We start from the raw sequence: 15,886 nt of genomic DNA on the forward strand, positions 1-15,886 counted from the left end.
GAGTTTTGTTTGCTTCCTGTTTTTTTCAATATATAAAGGTGTCCCACAGGAAGAAGCAGTCTATTTTATTCCCTGCTATAAACGAATGCTGGCCCTCCAGGGAGTTTTACTTCTCTCTCATAATGAGCAGAACTATGGGCAACAGCCTTCCTGTGGTCATATTTAATAATGCCCATCATATTTACCTTCATGACAACTCCCCACCTTGCTTCCTGAGAAAGGTAAAAAAACTCAGTTTTGACCAAACAGAAGTACAAAACTGCTTGAACTTCTGCAATTTTGCAAAGACACACATTCAACATTTAAATTATGGGGTTGACTTCTCTTTTTCTCCCTCTTAGGAACCAAGTATCCAATTAAGCAAATGCAGTAGAGTCAAATATTGGTCTTCACAGGCACTGAGGTGATGTCAATTGTGAATGGCCACAATGTGTCAACTTCCTGAAGGCATCTGGGCTTCTGAGTAATGTGAAGAAATTACTGGGGTGTGACACTATTTCAAAGAAAATACACTCAACCTTCCTTTTGAGGAAAACCTTGTAAGAAGTGAAAATAAAACGAGGGAGCACTCTGGGGTAGATGCTCTTCATATAGTAGTTATTAAATCCCTGTTTAGAGCTCTGTGCAATTAGGCAGCTCCATGCACATTGTTACAAGGCAGGAAGGGGCAGAGACCTGGGAGGCTGGGGAGGGTGAGAGATGAGAGGGACAGGGGACACTGGGCACCGAATGGTGTGGTACCAAGAAGGTTCTGAGCAATTACCAAGACCCCACAAAGCTTCGTCCCAAGTCTTTATAACGACCACTACTATAAGCTACTCTTTTTTGGTTAATATGAAAAGCAAGGCTCATGGAGATGGTAAAGCGCTTCCCTGGCATCCTCTGGTATTTAGATACCTGTGTTTTAAAACTGTGCTCACTGTGTGCAAGGGGCCCCCTCCTGAATAGGAAACTCAGACTCAGTATTCTCTCAAGGCTCCTGCTCCAGCCCCCATCCCCAGCCCAGCACTACCTTCTGCCTCAGGAACGCTGATGCTGGGTGTTCTTGGAAGAAGCATCACTCCTTTTCTTTTCTCTGTCTCTTTCCCTACTCTTCTCTCTTCTGTTCCCCCTCTCTTTTCCTTCATCAATTCTTTTCACGAAGAATAGTTATTCTTATGATGTGCTCATGTGAAATACTGGAGGGTGCTGAAAGAAGGTACAGAAGGAAATAAACCACCAAGGTGGTGCTTGGCATGGCAGCCGCAGAGTCACGCTGAAAGGGCATTTCCCAGAATCCCCTGCAGGGTCCAGTGAGCGCCTGCAGAAGATGACCACCGTGTGACCTTCGAGGGTGAAGCAACAGGTACAATGCTGGGCTCTGAAGGTGAGAGCAGTGGTCAGTGTGTGGCTTACAGGCTGCCCTGACGTGTGTAGGGGGTGTCTGCACCCAGGGTCCCCTCTCCGGCATCCTGGGGTACCTGGGAATCACCAGGCTGAGAGGGCAGGTTGCCCTGCAGGCCAGTGCGTCCTCATGGGGCCGAGTGGTGCTGCAGTTACCCACAGGCTGCCCTACGGAGCCCTCCTATGCAGCGATGACAACACTGGGTGCGGAGGCAGCAGCCTACACAGACTCACCTACTAGCTACAGTGGTATACACTCCAACTCCCAAACAAACCCCTGCCTCCAAAGATTCCCAAGCTTTCTCAGCTCACAGTGCCCTTATTATCTTCATACTTCTTGTTCTCAGTGCCCTGGGCCAAAATACCCAACAATTCCACTTCTTATGTGGTTAGATCCAAACAACTGAAGTATGCTTGAAAAGACAATCCATATAAATTGAAAAAAATAATATTTGATTTTTTTTGGGGGGGCGCCACCCTGCACAGCTTGTAGGATCTTAGTTCCCTGACGGGGATTTGAACCCAGGCCCTCAGCAGTGACAGCACAAAGTTCTAACCACTGGACCACCAGGGAATTCACTGATTTTATTTTTAAACAGTCAGTACCAGTGGGATATGTACAGCTGCTGAGCGTGGCCCTGCTTCTCAAACCTTGGAATCCCACTGGGCACTGCCATCCTCATTTCCTGTTGGTCCACTGCTTATCTCTAACCACTAGAAACCCAGCTCTGCAAAAGACACGACAACTCTAAAAGGCACGGACTACAATCTCATATTGAAATTATCAGCTACCTCAAACTAGTAGTTCCTGTGGTGTCCAAGAAATGTCAGGTATCAATTTACAGCCCTTGAAAACTGAAATAGTTCCATAACACTCTCGTGAGTGCGCTGAGACCCCTGGGGGCAGGGGCGGGGTAGCAAAAAGACAGAAGATCCAACTTAAAGGGAATCTCACTAGATAGATCCGGGACAATCTGTGCATCAAAATAAACACAGTATTAGATTGTATTCCACTGGATAAAAAAGGGAATCCAGGAGGTTGCAGTAATGTAAATAAATACACACGTAAGTGGGATAGAAAAGATTTACTTTATAGTAGAATGTCAGCTAATAATAGTCACTTATGAATTAACATGTACAAAATACAGTGGGGAAATCTGGTAAACACCTTATAAAACAACTGATGAAGTTTAACATCTTTAGTCGTGAGGCGAGTTGGCACCAGATGCCTTCTGATGTTGAGAAGAACACAGCATCACTGCTGTGAGTTTCCCGATTTTTTGAATAATGTGAATCTAATCATCAGGAAACCATCAGTAAATTCCAAACAAGGAACCACCTTTCAGATTAAAAAAAAAAATGTGAAAGTGTAGTCTTTTGTGTTACAAAGTGATGAAGTCACAAAAGGCCCATATTCTTGAATGAAGGAAACTAGAAAGACCAGGTGACTACACGGAACAAGTGGTTCCAGATCCTGGGACGCTAAAGGACAGTGCTTGCGAAGTGGACAAAATCAGAAACAGGCCTGTGAATTACATGGTGATACTGCACCTATGTTAGTTTCTAGATTTTACTGCGCGGGAGTGCATCCTTGTCTAAATAAAATCATCTCGAAGTATTATACTAACAGGTGATGAGGATCCTACTTGCAACTTGCTCTCAAAGAGTTCTGGAGAAAAAACAGTATCTGTGTCTAGGATGAAATGCAGAAAACAGTTAAGAACAACAATATAATGAGGCAGTGCTCTGATCACACAGGAGCAGGGAGGGGAGGGAAGGGGAGACAGGCAGTTGGGAAGGGCTGGAGGTGTCCTGAGTGACCAAGGAGGGGTCTGGCAGGAGCAGTCAGATCTCTCATCTGATGGAGCTGGAGAAAGATCACCCCCACTGTCCTTCCTCTATTTCATTTAATCCTCAGAATAGCCTCATAGTGTATATACTACTCTAATCCTTATTTTATAAGGAAACAGTCATCCATTCAACCAGCAGTTACTGAGCTTGCTGTGTGTTAAACTTTACTGAGTTTACACAAAACAAATGTTAAGTGTGATTGGTTATGTGTGTGTGTGTGCGTGTGTGTGCACGCACATATGCACACATGCATTTAGAAAACAATACTGGAAGGTGATGCACTAAATTACTAATATGCTAAGAGGCTGCATTTGAGTAGTGGAATAACAGGTGCTTCCATTTTCTTCTTTGGGCTTTTTGCCTGTTTCCAGTTTTCTACAAAGAACATAGATTGCCGTTGTAATAAGTTTAAAAATAAGTATTATTTCAAAACTTGAATTGGAGGATGTTGTGAAATAGTTCTCATTATGATACTGTAGTGGATCAAATATTATACTTTGATTCAGTGTTATTTTACCAAAGTAGTAGACAAATGTTTCTTAATTCCATTGAACCTCCTCTTCATACTGCGGAAAAGGCTGGCAGGGTTACATGTGGAGAGCTGACCCCAACCTTACCCCTGAGGCCTGTATTCGCCCCCGTTTCCTGTGTGGAAGCATAAGCCCAGTGCAGACTGACCCCTTCCTCCTCACACACAAGTTCGCTACACCTTCATGACACCACCTTCTTTGCACAAAGACGGCAGGAAAACACAGTAGGTCCCTGAGTGAGAGAGCGATTTGGTAAAACCCCCGACCTCTAGTGTCCACCAGAAAGAGGCCGCTCAGCGGTGTCACTGTGTGTTAGGTAGGACCCCTGTTCACTTAGGGTGCTTTCTGACTGAGGGGGTCCTCCCCCACCTTTGCCGTCCTGGCACCATGGGCTCGGAGGCAGGTCCCCTGCCCGCCGGGCCTGGGCTGATGTCCATGCACCCGTCCCTTGCTGTGCTGACAGCTCAGGGGGGCAGACGGCCCTTCTGCACCCGCGTCTCCTGGGGCTCAGAGCTCTGGGTTTAAACGAAGCAGGTCCTTGGTCACTGTTGCCGGACTGAATTGATTTGCACCAACAATCGTGAGGACACTGGCAAATGAATTAGGGTTCATTCCAGTGGCAGAATTCAGCGCAGGTCCCAAAGCCAAAGCTTAGAAATGATTTATTGCCTGGGAAAGTGATCCCAACATGCTGCTGCTTAAAAACAACAACAGTAGAAGAGTAACCACAATCAAAGTTCATCTTGCTTATAAACATAAATATGCACAGCAAAGATAAAACTAAAAGATGTATCAAATAATGTACAGTGCTGTTTCTGGCTAGGGGATTATGAATGATTTTGACATTTGTTTTTTTTTCTCTGTTTGTGTTTTTAAGCTTTTCTAGTAAATAATTTATATTATTGGAAAAATTATTTTTTAGAGAAATGTACAACTGAGGGAAAAGGGAATAAAGACATGTCTCACTTCAGGCGAGAGCTGAGGTGTTAAGGACCTTTAGGGTAAATGAATTTCTTTGAGTTAAGGGTTCCTCGACTTCCTACACTGACAGAGTCCCCACCCTTCCTGGTAGACATTGCCCTCCCTGCCAGCTTCAAACCCTGTCCACTTGCACACCAGGTCACTGTCCTGTTGATCGATCCAAGGTGGCAGCCAGAACTCTGATCCATACAACTATAAGGTCTGGATGGAGGTCCAGAGGAAGAAAATCAACCCTGTCTCCTGTTGCCTGGTAATAATTTCTGCAGTAAAGCTGTCAGAAATTACTGCTACATCCCTCAACTGACAGGGAAGGGAGATTTTGAAAAATATTCAGAAAGACAGAAGTACAGCATCTTATATATTTTGTCTGTGTCTAGCCCGCTGCCTGAATTCTTCCAGTTCAGTAGTTATAAAAATTCTACCCAAGGGCTTTCTCAGCCCCACTGCCAACAGCAGTTCCCCAATCCCATTTCCCACTAGGTGTCAAGTTCTTCCATCAGGAGCTCGAGGTTCCTCATGGTTTCCAAGAACCTAATCCTGCCATGGGGGTTGGGGGGAGTGGGTGGAGGAGGCCGCAGGCTCATGCTTGGCTCTCAGTTCAGAGCAGAGGCAGCTATGGAAATCAGTTTCCAAGTTCACTGGTGTTGAAGGCGGTGGATGCTCAGTGGCTGGTTTACAAATGTTAATGTTCACAAATCTGAACTCCTGTTTGGGACTAAGCCCTTCTCTGTCATCCTTTGTCCCAGTCTTCCGTGATGTCCCATTTCATTCATTCATCTCCTTTCCACAAAAGAGAAGTTCATGGAGAAAATTCAAATGCCAGCAGTGATTTTGTCCTGAGCACCTTGGAATTCCCTCAACCCCATGTGGTCAGAATTCCACATCAGGTGAGAGAGTTGCTGGGAGACCAAGCTGCCTGCTCCCCAGCCAGCATGCCCGGCAGGTCAGTCTTGCTGGGTCCTGCGTCGGCCCCCAGGGGCCTGAGTCAGAACCCAGCAGAGAGCTCATGCTCGCCTGTGGAGGGGGACATGGAGCTGACCCTCTCCAGCCTGTCTGTGGAGAGGAAGGGGAGCCACTTGGCTAGGTGCACAGCCACCAGCCGATGGAACAACTGCCGCAGGTACTTGCGGAACCTCTCGCCGACAAAGACATAGATTACAGGGTTGACGCAGCAGTGGGTGTAGGCGATCACCTCCGTCACCTGAATGGCCAGGTCCAGCTGTCTGCTCTGCTCACACTTACGGGTGAACAGGGAATCTTGGAAAGCGGAAATAAAGACACTCAGATTGTAGGGCGTCCAAAAGAGAAAGAAGATGATCATGATGACAAAAATCAGACGCACGGCCTTGGCCTTCTTCTCATTGGGTCTTGTGAGCAGAATCTTAATAATCCCTGTGTAGCAGATGATCATGACCAGCAGAGGCAATACCAGGCCCACGATGTTCAGTTTCAGAGCCTGGAACTGCTTCCACTCTGTGAAGCTTTCAGGAGGAAAATGAAGACTGCAGGTGTAGTGGCTGAACTCCCACTGGGTCTTGGAAAAGTACAAGCCGGGGACAGAAGCCAAGATGGCCAAGACCCAGATGATAATGCTGGTGATGATACCAAAGGTGACAGTCCGAGCCTGCAGAGCAAACACGGCATGGACGATGGCCAGGTACCTGTCGATGGTCAGCAGGATGATGAAGAAGATCTCGCTGTATAAGCCTATGAAATAGAACCCAGAGAGCAACTTGCACATGGCCTCACCGAAAACCCAGTCATCCTTCACCTTGTAGTCGATCCAGAAGGGCAGCGTGAAGAGGAAGATGAGGTCAGAAATGGCCAGGTTGAGGAGGTAGATGCTGGTCATGCTTCTGAGCCTCTTGTACTGCATGAGGACCAGGACCACTAGGATGTTGCCGATCAGGCCAATGACAAACACCACCGAGTACAAGGGGGGCAGCAGCTGGGCCCCAAAGGCCCGCTCCTGCACCTTCTGGCACGGGGTCGTGTCCCCATAGTCGTATTCGGTGGTCATCTCATAGTCCTTTGCGGTGGTTGAAGTTTCCATGCTGGCTTCTGCCACGGGTCAAGGGAAAGGTTTCTGTGTGTATCTGCTGTTAAAGGCAGTGGGCTCTGGACAACAAAAACAAGGCAGTGAGTACACATCCTTCACCCCTGGACAACTGTTTACCGAGTGCCGACTGTGTACACGCCCTGTGGGGCAAGGGAGACCCAGGTCCTCTGGACTTGATGCAACCCGGAGTCTACCACACGAACAAACACGGCGTGCACACGTCGCTAACTCAAGTGCTCTGGCAGTGAGTGCTCTGAAGGGGACGTCCAGAGGAGGGAGAGCGCAGGCAGGGGGGACAAGGGGAGGCCTCACACATGTTCCCGACCAAGGCTTCCTGAGAGCTTTCCGTGGACTCGGCACTGGACTCAGTGTTAAGCAGCCCTTGAATGGGTACCACGGTCATTCCCTGTTTTAGAGCTGAAGGCGCACACGTCGGGGGCAGTCAGGACACAAAGCTGCTGAGAGCAAGAGCCGGAGCTCAGACCCAGGTGTTCAGGCCCATTCCTGAAACCCCCTGCCCCTCCTCCCAGGTCTCAGAGCAGTGACTCTGCACTGTGGGGTCCCCAGAGGAGGCCGGGAAGGAAAACAGTTCTGGCTGAGAGTCAGAAACTTGCTGACAGATCTTTCTGGCAGATTCTCAGCCAGGGGTGATAGAGTGCCGTGGGGGCAGGTCAATGTGAATGTTTGTTCGGGCGTCATAGACACTGGGGACATCACTGTCATTAGGTAGCCAGGGCCAAGGATGTACTGCGATGAGAAAATCACCAACAGTGCTGCCGTAGGGAGAGCCTAGGAGGCCAACCCATCCCCCGGGCTGACCCGGGTACTCTGAAGGCCTCCTGAGACAGCCGTGAGGAGGAGTCAGGAACAGGCTGGGAGAAGTGAGGTGATTTGGTAAGGAGAGGGGGCCCTGGGGAAAGAAAGGCTCAGAACAGTCTCAAGGCAGGAAGTGTCACGCAGCGACCAGACACAGGGCGGAATTCTCCTTAAAAAAAAAACTTTAGATATTTTTCAATCAGGGTTGCCTCAAAACAAAAACAAACAAAAAGCCTGACTTTGTAGAAAATCCCCAGCCCCTGCTTTTTAGCACTCCCTTCCATCTTTTCCAATCACTTATTGGAAACTCCTCCCCAAAGGGAGCACAGGTTTTTGTGTAACCTACCGGCTCTGTGACCTCATATAAGTTAAACTACCTCCCTGAGCTTCAGTTCCTCATCTGTAATGTGGGAAAGGACCCTTACCTTGCAGGGTTAATGTAAGGCAATGTCTGAGCCTTGCCCTGGAAATTATCAGGTTCTCAGTAAATATTAGGGGACCTCCTTCCTTGCAGGTGCCCTGCTCTGAGGCCTGGTGCCACCAGGATGTAGGCCACTCCCTGTAAGTCTCCCTGCAGCTAACCTGGAAAACGAATGCTGCTTGAGAGTGATGGAGGCACGGTCCCTTCCATCTGCACTGCACTGTGAAACTTCCAGAATGCTGCCATCAGAGTAACTGATTTAACCTAAACTTCAATCAGTAAAGTGAGTGGTACTTACAGCATAATTTCCACCTAACATCTTGAGAGTCCAGTGCTCCGCCTTCCATAGAACTTAAAGAATGTTTCCTGCTCACAAAATTCACATTTCTGTGGTGGCTTTCAGGTTAAGGCACAGGATGGGGGGGGGGGGTGGGTGTTGGGCCCCCAGGCTGCGGGGAGGTCATTTCCCATCAAATTCACCCCTACGGCTCTCTCCTCCATCTCTGAGCTTACATACAGCCAGTCAAGCCTCTTTCTGGAGAAACCTAAGGTGGCAAGTCACCAAACAAGCTGCGTTGGCAATCTCTGATTTCTGCGGCCGCTGCCAGTGCAGACAGCTCCGTGGGGCAGTCAGCACTTCTGGGTGTGTTCTCAGGCTTACTGCGTGAGCAGCGGGCAGCACAGACAGCAAGGGGTGCAAGGCTGAGCCCGTGAGCCCAGTTTCTGGGGAATTCTGGGAAAGGTGGAGGCAAACCACATCAGCGCTGTCAGGGGCCATCTGAACAAAGTCACCTTCACACCCACTCCCACTTTCAAGCCAGATCACTATTTCCCCACTTGTCGGGCACAGAAACAGCTCCTGGACACACTGTCCCTAAAGGGAGATGGACTGGAGTGAGGCCCTGGAGGCAACACCCAAGGAGCATGCCATGCCAAGTGCCAGTCCATCTGCAGCCTGCTACTAACGTCTGCCTCAGGCCGTTGCCCCAGTGGTCCAGTGCCAGCATCCTTTATCCTGGGAGTTGGTGAAGCCTCTGGACAGACAAAGGGCCGTCTGTGGTGGTGGAAGACACCCAGGCCTGGTAGGGTGCAGGAGCTGGCTTCTTCTGGCTCATCAGAGCCAGCTGTGTGCAGCTGTTCTGCATCCAGCATGCTGGTGACTCAAAGTCAACCAGAATGGGAATACTGACACATGGGAATTGGCCAACACTAGGAATCAGGGCACTTTCCTCGGGAGAATTAGCTGATAAACACTTACCAGTGCATCCATGCCCTTCAGACTGAATAGCCTAGAGTTGTCCTGGAGCCAAGTGGGGACTTAAGGGTCAGTGAGGGGCAGAGAGCCTGGTGGTCAGCTGTGCAAACTTCTGGGGATTTCTAATCCTGAAAGCCTGGGACCTTCCAGATCTACTGGAGGAAAGGCTGAAGTAGATACGTCCAAGTAGCCCCCATGTCACTTATCTTCAGAACAAAATTGTGACCTTCCTCTTCTTTAGAACAGAATGGATGCCCCTTGCCCTCCCCCACCCCCCACAAGGAGGTCACCTGGCCAGCTGCCTACCTTCTGGTGGGTGAGATCCTACCTCCTTCCAAGACAGCACACAGTCCTGATTTTGGGGCTTCTGGAGTCTAGCCTTCTTAAGAAACTGTCTCAGTATCAAATCATCTTTGCATCTGCAAAGCTTTTACTAATTAGTATTATCCTTTTGCTGCAATTTCCTCTTATATCATGTTTGGTCTTTGAGTACATGGGGAAATTTGGCAACTGTCAGTGTCTTGAATAGCTTTCTTCAGAAAGTATGTTAATAGTGGGCTGACTTTTTAATCAGTCATCAACAAGCAATCACACAAGAAAGTATCCTGTCATTTTAGAAAGAACAAGAATCAGCTGTTTTTAGAAAGAACAAGAATCAGCTCAAAACAAAAAGAACACCCTATTTTACATCTGAGCACTCATATAAATCCATCCATCCTCAGTACTGCTATACAAAGCACTGTCTTTCAGATGCACTGCTGGGTTACTTAGGCATTTGACTGGCCCTCAAAGAACTCCCCATCTCTGAGGAGACAGACTGATAAACAAATCATGTCCTGCAACAGGAGAATTACAGTCCAATCTGGCCATGTGCAAACAACAGTGCCTTCAAAAGTAACTGACAAGACCGAAGAGACAAGTTCCACTTACTCTGGCTTCAGGGGACTGTGTCCACGAAGTGTTTGTTTCTGAAGCTTTTAGATGCTTTATGAATTCAAGGGCAAGGTCCTGAGTGAGTCGGAAGTTCTCAGTTTCCTGTGTGATGATGGAGATAGAACTCTGGGTCTCAGGTTTTCAGAACAAGAAGGGGACAAAGATCCTCTTTCTTGTACTGCTGGGTGTCCAGTTCCTGAATGCTAAGTTCACTCTAAGGTTTTTCCTGCTCACTCAGCTGTACTTCTCCTCGGGCAGCTCTGCTTTAAGGGGATTGGGTGGTGGGGCTGGGTGGAGTTGAGCAGAGTGAGGTGGCTGGCAATGAATGTTTCTGGAGCTTCTGAAGCTATCTAGTTCTTGCCCTCAGTAAGTAGTCTTCCTCTTCTCCTTTTTTTTAAAGATTGCAAATGAAAGGATTTAAACAGGAAATCTGGGTTCTGGGTCCTTAAAACAGTCTGGCCCTACCAGCTCTAGAAGGGCAGGAGGTCACTTCTCTTTGGCACCCCCTAAGTGCCTGTGCCAGCAACTGCTCAGCGCCCCTCTCTGCTCCCCAGCCTGCCCCACAAGCCCCAGGGAGCGGCTCTATGACGAGGAGCCTCCCGCCTGGAGAGAGTCCAGGTTTGCTGGATGGCTGTCGGCTGTCGGGCCCCTCCTCTTTGACCTCACAGATTTCCTTTTTGCGTCTAATCCATGACAACTGATTCTGACCCAGTCCTGTCTCTGCATCTCCTTCCTGTCGCGATGCCAACATCCTAGAAAGCTTATGCTCTGTGTGACCTTGGCTGCAGGCAGGCTGTCTGTCAGTGAGGCGCGCCTTTCAGATTCAAATGCTGCACCCGCAGGTTAACTTCCAAGAGGGGATGCAGCGTCTTGACCTTTGAGCGCTCTCTGTTGTCTAATCCCGGGACGCACTCTCTCTCTCCAGAGCCAAGGAGGTTGCTTCTGGTCCCAGGTCACATTCAGACACCAAAGCCCAACGGGTGAGTGTCTCACAGATGGACAGAAGGGCCTTTGCGGCACACAAGTGGCTCCTAGGCAGTAGCCCTCCCCATCACCCCATCTCTTCCCCCACCCTCCCACTCCATTCCTCTTTAATTTCCTTCCCCAGGCTCTCTTCCCCTCCCCCCCCTTTCTCAGGCCATAGACTCCCTTGGCCCTCCACCCAGAATTCTACACCCCCTAACCTGACAAACCACAGGGAAAGGTCCAGCAGTCCCTCTGCTCTGCTCAGCTGCCCCCTTGCGCTGGGTCAGGTTCCAAAGTCAAAGAGGCTGTTGGACACGTCCATGCAGATCTCTCTCATCCTGCCCGGATCACCCAAGAGACGCTCCCTCCATGAAGCCTCCCTACTCTCTAAGGCAGGAAGTCACTCGTGACAGGCAGGTGCTGGAGCTGAGAGTTTTAAGATTTTGGAGGGGGGTGGTGGTGGTGGTCGAGTTTCCCTTAGTGACACTTTATTGTATAGGTTGGACATCTGGACAATGAACAGCAAGGCACCACTCAAAACAGCTCAAAAATGAAAAAGAATAGAAGTCATCATTTTCTGGGCTTCCCTGGTGGCTCACTGGATAGGAGTCTGGCTGCCAATGCAGGGGACATGGGTTCAGTCCATGGCCCAGGAGGACCCCACATGCCACGCGGTAACTAAGCCTGGGTGCTGCAACTACTGATCCTGTGCTCCAGACCCTGGGAACCCCAGCTACTGAGCCCACACGCCCTGGAGCCTGTGCTCTGGAACCAGCAAGGTCATCGCAATGAGAAGCCCAGGCACTGCAACAAGAGAGTAGCCCCCACTTGCCACAAGGGAAAGTCTGACCAGCAATGAAGACCCAGCACCGCCAATAAATAAATAAACAGAAACTATAACTTTCTAAAAAGAAACCTTGGATGTTTATCTCAGGTTGGGTACTACTCTCTAATGCTCTCTTGTAATAATCCTTGATTTCACTTTTCACATGCATCTCTTTTTTCACAGCCTAATAAACAATCTCAAAACTTTGGGGCTTAAACTCACAAGGAGATTGTTCTGTGATTCTATGACTTAGGCGGGTGTTCCCACATAGCCTCACTCCCACGACTGATGGTGGGCGCTGCTTGCTGACTGGACTGCCTCAGTTTTCCATGTGGCTCTCATCTTCCAGTCTGCCAGGCTGGCTTTATGCACAACAGTCTCAGGCATGAGAAGAACCTGTAAAGCATATTAAGGAAACGTCTCTGAGGTCACAGAGGATCACCCGTGCTGCATTCTATCACTCATAGCAAGTCACAGAGCCAAGCCACAGACAAGGCAGTCAGGAAACAGAATCTGCCTTTTCAGGGGAAGAAATAAAGTCACAGTGTAAAAGCCAGTGAGTACCAAGATGGAAGGGCTCTGAAGCCATATTTATCTTCTACCAAAAGCACAGGCTTCCTCTAGCTCCCTCACCCGGGGGTTCCTTGAATTCCTCTCCTCTGATGGTCCTGTCTTCCCCCATCCTTAGCCACTCATTCCTGTGACCCTCCCTAATCCTGGGATTTTACCATCAACAACATCTGTGTCCTTTTTGTCTCAGGTCCCAGCATCCCAGCCCCTCACCTCCTGTCCACCTTTCCTTCTCACTACCTCTAGCATCTCAGCTCCAGTGGTTCTTTGACCCCAGTGCAACCAGTGACATTTCAATTTCTTCTGACCCTCAGCCTCCTCATGCCCTTACTTCCATCACCTTACAGTCCAGGGGCCATCATTACAGTCCTGCCTGTACACACATCCTCAAAGCCGTCACTCTTTTCTGATCTGGTTGTGTCCACCTGGCACAAACCCAGTCCTGATTAGATCGGAATCCCCACCGCCACCATGAAGTTGAACACGGCTGGAGGGAACCACACAGCAGTACTGACTGGGACCCCCTAAATTACTGATGGCCACATGCCAAGGGTCCCTCATGCCCACCAATGGCATTCCCCCCTTAGACATTATCTCACACTTTCTGCCTTTTCCTTGAACCTCCAGCACCACCTCCATGATCCTCAGTCTTAGCTGATGACCTTGTTCCCCACGTCAGCGAGAGAACAGAAGGCTCAGAAGAGACTGTTTACACATCCCACCTCCCTTCTTCCCATCCACCCTTCCCTGACCCTTCTACCTGCTTCCCTCCTGCCACGAGGATGGATTCTCCATGCTCCAAGTTCATCTCGTCCACGTTGCCCGGGATCCTCTCTCATCAGCATGAGGACATCATTCTAGTCATCTTCTCCTGTATCACCAGTTTTTTTCTGTCTGCCAGATTATTCCCATCAGTATACACACATGCTCTTATTTGATCTGAAACAAATAAGTAAAGAAACAAACAAGTTAGCAAGCAAAGTCTCCCTTGATTCCACTTTCAATTCTAATTACGATTCATTTCTTTTTAAAAATAATTTACTCATTCAGCTGTGCTGATTCACAGTTGTGGCACATGGGATCTTCACTGCGGGATCTGTAAGTTGTGGCATATGTAATCTAGTTCACTGGCCAGGGATCGAACCAGGGCCTTCTGCATTGGGAGCAAACAGTCTCAGCCACTGGACCACCAGGGAAGTTCATCTAATTACTGATTCATTCCTGCACAGCTCTTTGCAATACTCAAAAGAGCTGTCTTTATTTGCATCCAGTTCCACTTCACCCCAGTTTCTAGAACCTGCTGTCCCCTAGCCCCCGGTGATTTTGTCAGGGTCATCAGCAACCTTCATGTGGCTAAATCCGATGGTCAGACCTCAGGCTGTGCTGGACCTGACAGGTCAGCACATTTGACACCATTGCTGCTCCCTCTTCTTGATACTCTTCCTCTGCGTGTGCAGGATCCCAGTCTCCTGGCTTTTCCCTCGTTTCACAGCAGCCCCTTGTCAGTTCCCACTGCTGGTTTTTGCTCAGTCTTCCAGCTTCTTTCCTTGGTATGCACCAGGCCATGGTCCTTGAACCCCTCTCCTCCCAATCTACAGTCACACGTTTGATGGCTCTATGCTCTCTCATGGCTGAAAACGTCATATCCACTCTGAAGAGGCCCAAATGTACATCTCCAGCCTGCCCAGCTCCCTCAAATCTAGGCTCATACCCAACACTCTGCTCAATGTCTCCACCTGGTTTTCTCAAAAGCTTTTCAAATAGAATTCCTGATCTTCTCTCCAAATTTTATTGTACTGTCATCTACACCTAGAGGTAAATGGCAGCTCCATTCTTCCCATGGAACCTACCAAAACCTTGGAGTAACACTTGAATCTACTCTTTGGAACCTGACCTGTGATCTTTTTGCAGAATCTGCTGACTCCATTTTCAACACACAAAGACTTCAATCCCTTCTTGCTTCACCCACTGGCCCCAGTTTGGTCCAAACCAACCAAGATCACAGTCTCTTTTCAAAACAGCAGCTGGAATGATTCTTCAAGAGTTACTTCAGGTCAGGCACACCTCTTCCAAGTCCTTACATTGGCCTGCAAGGCAGTTCACCACCTGCCCTCCTCCCGTCTCTGACTTCATCTGTTAGTTTCTCCTTCACTCACTCTGTTCCATCACTGGCTCCCAGGATGCCCCTGAACACACCAGGTACCTTTCCACCTCAGGGCCTTTACATGTGTTGTTTCCTCTGCCAAGATGCCCGTCCCCGACATGCCTGGAAAGCCTGCTCCCTCACCTCCTTCATTTCTACGTGCGTGCATTACTTTCTCAGGAGGTATTCTCTAACCATCTTATTAAATTGAATCTCCTCTTCTCCCACCTTAGAAATCAATGACCCCCTTCCCATATTTACTTATTACTTCCTGGGTTACATATATTTAATATGTAGTTATTGTCCAGTTTCTCTCAATGTAATGACAGCTTCCTGAGAGCTGGAATGTTCCCTGTTTTGTTCACTGCTGTAGCCCCACACAGCAGGTGCTCAGTAAGCATTGTTTTGGCCATGGTCTGCAGCATGTGGGATCTTAGTTCCCTCACCAGGGATGGAACCTGTGCCTCCTGCATGGGGAGGGCGGAGTCTTAAACACTGGACTGCCAGAAGTCCCACAGTAAGCATCTCTGAATGGCTAAATTGCAAGAAATTTAGAGCCAGGATACCCAGAGAGCACATTAGCAACAGCTCTGCAGTTTATCCAGGACCCAGGGCACTTCCATCTTTCCAACACACACGGGTCAGCGCTGCTCATGGCCACGAGATGGTTGAGCTCATCCAGGCCTGATGACATCTAACAGAAAAAAAGTGCTGTCTCTTCCTGCTGTCGGTTCTTAGAAACAAGGAAGCTCGCAGCAGTTTTGTAAGAAAACATCCACTGGGGAGCTGGATTCTCTGCAGTGGAGGAGACAGCCCCTCCACCTGGCCTCCCCGGGTAGGGCTAGGCAACAGTGACCCAGGGAAGGGATCAGCCCCTCTCTGTAGTTCTGCCTCAGGCAGCTGCTCAGCAGGAAGCAGACACTGGGGGGCAGGATGTGAGAGGCTATGAACAAAGGGGGAGCACTGTATCTCCTCCCAGCCTCTTTCCTCCCCTCCACAACCTACTTGAATACAGGGGCCTCTGGGGGAGGTTCCTGTCCATAGAGCCCAGAGCATGGCCACCGAGCCCACAAAGGCAGATGCCAAGGGTTGCTAACCAGACGGTGACAGTTCCCTGAAATAATACCTACAAGCACTGGGTGCTGGCTCACA

At 49.1% G+C, this 15,886-nt stretch overlaps 2 protein-coding genes across 4 annotated transcripts in view; both read right to left on the reverse strand.

Annotated features, from left to right (window-relative positions):
* The window catches only part of XCR1 (X-C motif chemokine receptor 1), a 321,508-nt gene that overhangs the window by 78,347 nt on the left and 227,275 nt on the right, over positions 1 to 15,886 (reverse strand). The window contains exons 4-5 of the mRNA XM_043443362.1: positions 13,352 to 13,530; positions 12,244 to 12,417 (exon numbers count right to left, since the gene is read on the reverse strand). The gene's annotated coding sequence lies outside the window, so the exon portion shown is untranslated. The remainder of the gene's footprint in view (positions 1 to 12,243; positions 12,418 to 13,351; positions 13,531 to 15,886) is intronic.
* The window catches only part of LOC122425049 (C-C chemokine receptor type 1), a 34,679-nt gene continuing 23,202 nt past the window's right edge, over positions 4,410 to 15,886 (reverse strand). The window contains exons 1-2 of one of the 3 annotated variants that reach the window (XM_043443354.1): positions 10,227 to 10,727; positions 4,410 to 6,863 (exon numbers count right to left, since the gene is read on the reverse strand). In XM_043443354.1, coding sequence (XP_043299289.1) covers positions 5,731 to 6,798 — 1,068 coding nt within the window. In that variant the 5' untranslated portion in view covers positions 6,799 to 6,863; positions 10,227 to 10,727 and the 3' untranslated portion in view covers positions 4,410 to 5,730. Of the gene's footprint in view, positions 6,864 to 9,602; positions 9,977 to 10,226; positions 10,728 to 15,886 lie in introns of those variants that run through there. The other 2 variants (XM_043443355.1, XM_043443356.1) reach the window with 2 other exon arrangements.

Source organism: Cervus canadensis, chromosome 22 (genome assembly GCF_019320065.1).
Source record: "Cervus canadensis isolate Bull #8, Minnesota chromosome 22, ASM1932006v1, whole genome shotgun sequence".
In the NCBI taxonomy this organism is placed as follows: domain Eukaryota; kingdom Metazoa; phylum Chordata; class Mammalia; order Artiodactyla; family Cervidae; genus Cervus; species Cervus canadensis.